The sequence below is a fragment of the Lagopus leucura genome, unplaced genomic scaffold, assembly GCF_019238085.1.
Source record: "Lagopus leucura isolate 7727_CA_CO unplaced genomic scaffold, USGS_WTPT01 34679-0_obj-0_obj, whole genome shotgun sequence".
In the NCBI taxonomy this organism is placed as follows: Eukaryota; Metazoa; Chordata; class Aves; order Galliformes; family Phasianidae; genus Lagopus; species Lagopus leucura.
Window position 1 is genome coordinate 2064 of NW_024966180.1, and position 1976 is coordinate 4039.

The 1976-nt window shown below is 46.7% G+C and overlaps 2 protein-coding genes across 2 annotated transcripts in view; both read left to right on the plus strand.

The window, feature by feature from the left end:
• Window positions 1-1093, plus strand: part of PFAS (phosphoribosylformylglycinamidine synthase) — a 3150-nt gene extending 2057 nt beyond the window's left edge. The window contains exons 3-4 of the mRNA XM_042893003.1: window positions 126-238; window positions 304-1093. Coding sequence (XP_042748937.1) covers window positions 126-238; window positions 304-399 — 209 coding nt within the window. The 3' untranslated portion in view covers window positions 400-1093. The remainder of the gene's footprint in view (window positions 1-125; window positions 239-303) is intronic.
• Window positions 1094-1158: 65 nt separating this feature from the next.
• LOC122192455 overlaps window positions 1159-1976 on the plus strand; it is a gene marked incomplete at its 3' end in the record, with an annotated part of 1909 nt that continues 1091 nt past the window's right edge. The window contains exon 1 of the mRNA XM_042893002.1: window positions 1159-1707. Within this exon, the coding sequence (XP_042748936.1) occupies window positions 1162-1707 (546 nt within the window). The remainder of the gene's footprint in view (window positions 1708-1976) is intronic.

Sequence of the window (1976 nt, forward strand, 5' to 3'; positions counted from 1 at the left end):
TGGGGCAGTGGATCTATGGGGCGCTGGATGTGTGGGGCAGTGGATCTGTGGGGCAGTGGATCTATGGGGCAGTGGATCTGTGGGGCAGTGGATCTATGGGGCGCTGGATGTGTGTTGTCCCGCAGGCGCTGTGGGGCCGCGCGTGGCGGTGCTGCGGGAGGAGGGCAGCAACGGGGACCGGGAAATGGCGGCCGCGTTCCACATGGCCGCGTGTGAGGTGATGGCGGGGGGCACCGAGATCCCAGAGAAATCCTATGAGATCCCATTGAGATCCCACTGAAATCCCATTGAAATCCCATTGAGATCCCAGAGAAATCCTATGAGATCCCATTGAGATCCCAAAGAAATCCCATTGAAATCCCATTGAGATCCCAGAGAAATCCTATGAGATCCCATTGAGATCCCACTGAAATCCCATTGAAATCCCATTGAGATCCCATAGAAATCCTATGAGATCCCATTGAGATCCCAGAGAAATCCTATGAGATCCCATTGAGATCCTATGAGATCCTATGAGATCCCACTGAAATCCCATTGAAATCCTATGAGATCCCATAGAAATCCTATGAGATCCCATAGAGATCCTATGAGATCCCACTGAAATCTCATTGAGATCCCATAGAAATCCTATGAGATCCCATAGAGATCCTATGAGATCCCACTGAAATCCCATAGAAATCCTATGAGATCCCATAGAGATCCTATGAGATCCCACTGAAATCCCATTGAAATCCTATGAGATCCCATAGAAATCCTATGAGATCCCATTGAGATCCCACTGAAATCCTACTGAGATCCCATTGGGCGCCATATTGATTCCCACATTGGTTCCCTTATTGGTTCCCACCAAGGGCCATAATGGTTCCCATATTGGCTCCCACTGGCTGCCATATTGGTTCCCATATTGGTTCCCATATTGGTTCCCATATTGTCTCCCATTGGTTCCCATATTGGTTCCCATATTGGTTCCCATATTGGTTCCCATATTGGTTCCCATTTTGGTTCCCTTATTGGTTCCCATATTGGTTCCCATTGGGCACCATATTGATTCCCATATTGGTTCCCATTTTGGTTCCCATATTGGTTCCCATATTGGTTCCCATATTGGTTCCCATATTGGTTCCCATATTGGTTCCCATTGGGCGCTATAGTGGTTCCCATATGGGTTCCCATATTGATTCCCATATTGGTTCCCATTTTGGTTCCCATTGGCTGCCATATTGGTTCCCATATTGGTTCCCATATTGGTTCCCATATTGGTTCCCATTGGGCGCTATAGTGGTTCCCATATGGGTTCCCATATTGGTTCCCATATTGGTTCCCATATTGGTTCCTATTGGCTGCCATATTGGTTCCCATATTGTTTCCCCTATTGGTTCCCATATTGGTTCCCATTGGCTGCCATATCGGTTCCCATATTGGTTCCTATTGGCTGCCATATTGGTTCCCATTGGCTGCCATATTGGTTCCCATATTGGTTCCTATTGGCTGCCATATTGGTTCCCATATTGGTTCCCATATTGGTTCCCATTGGCTGCCATATTGGATCCCATATTGGTTCCCATTGGCTGCCATATTGGTTCCCATATTGGTTCCCATTGCCTGCCATATTGGTTCCCATATTGGTTCCTATCGGATGCCATATTGGTTCTCATATGGGTTCCCTTATTGGTTCCCATATTGGTTCCCATTGGCTGCCATATTGGTTCCCATATTGGTTCCCATATTGGTTCCCATATTGGTTCCTATTGGCTTCCATATTGGTTCCCATATTGGTTCCCATATTGGTTCCCATATTGGTTCCTATTGGCTGCCATATTGGTTCCCATATTGGTTCCCATATTGGTTCCCATATTGGTTCCTATTGGCTGCCATATTGGTTCCCATATTGGTTCCCTTATTGGTTCCCATATTGGTTCCCATTAGCTGCCATATTGGTTCCCATATTGGTTCCCATATTGGTTCCCATATTGGTT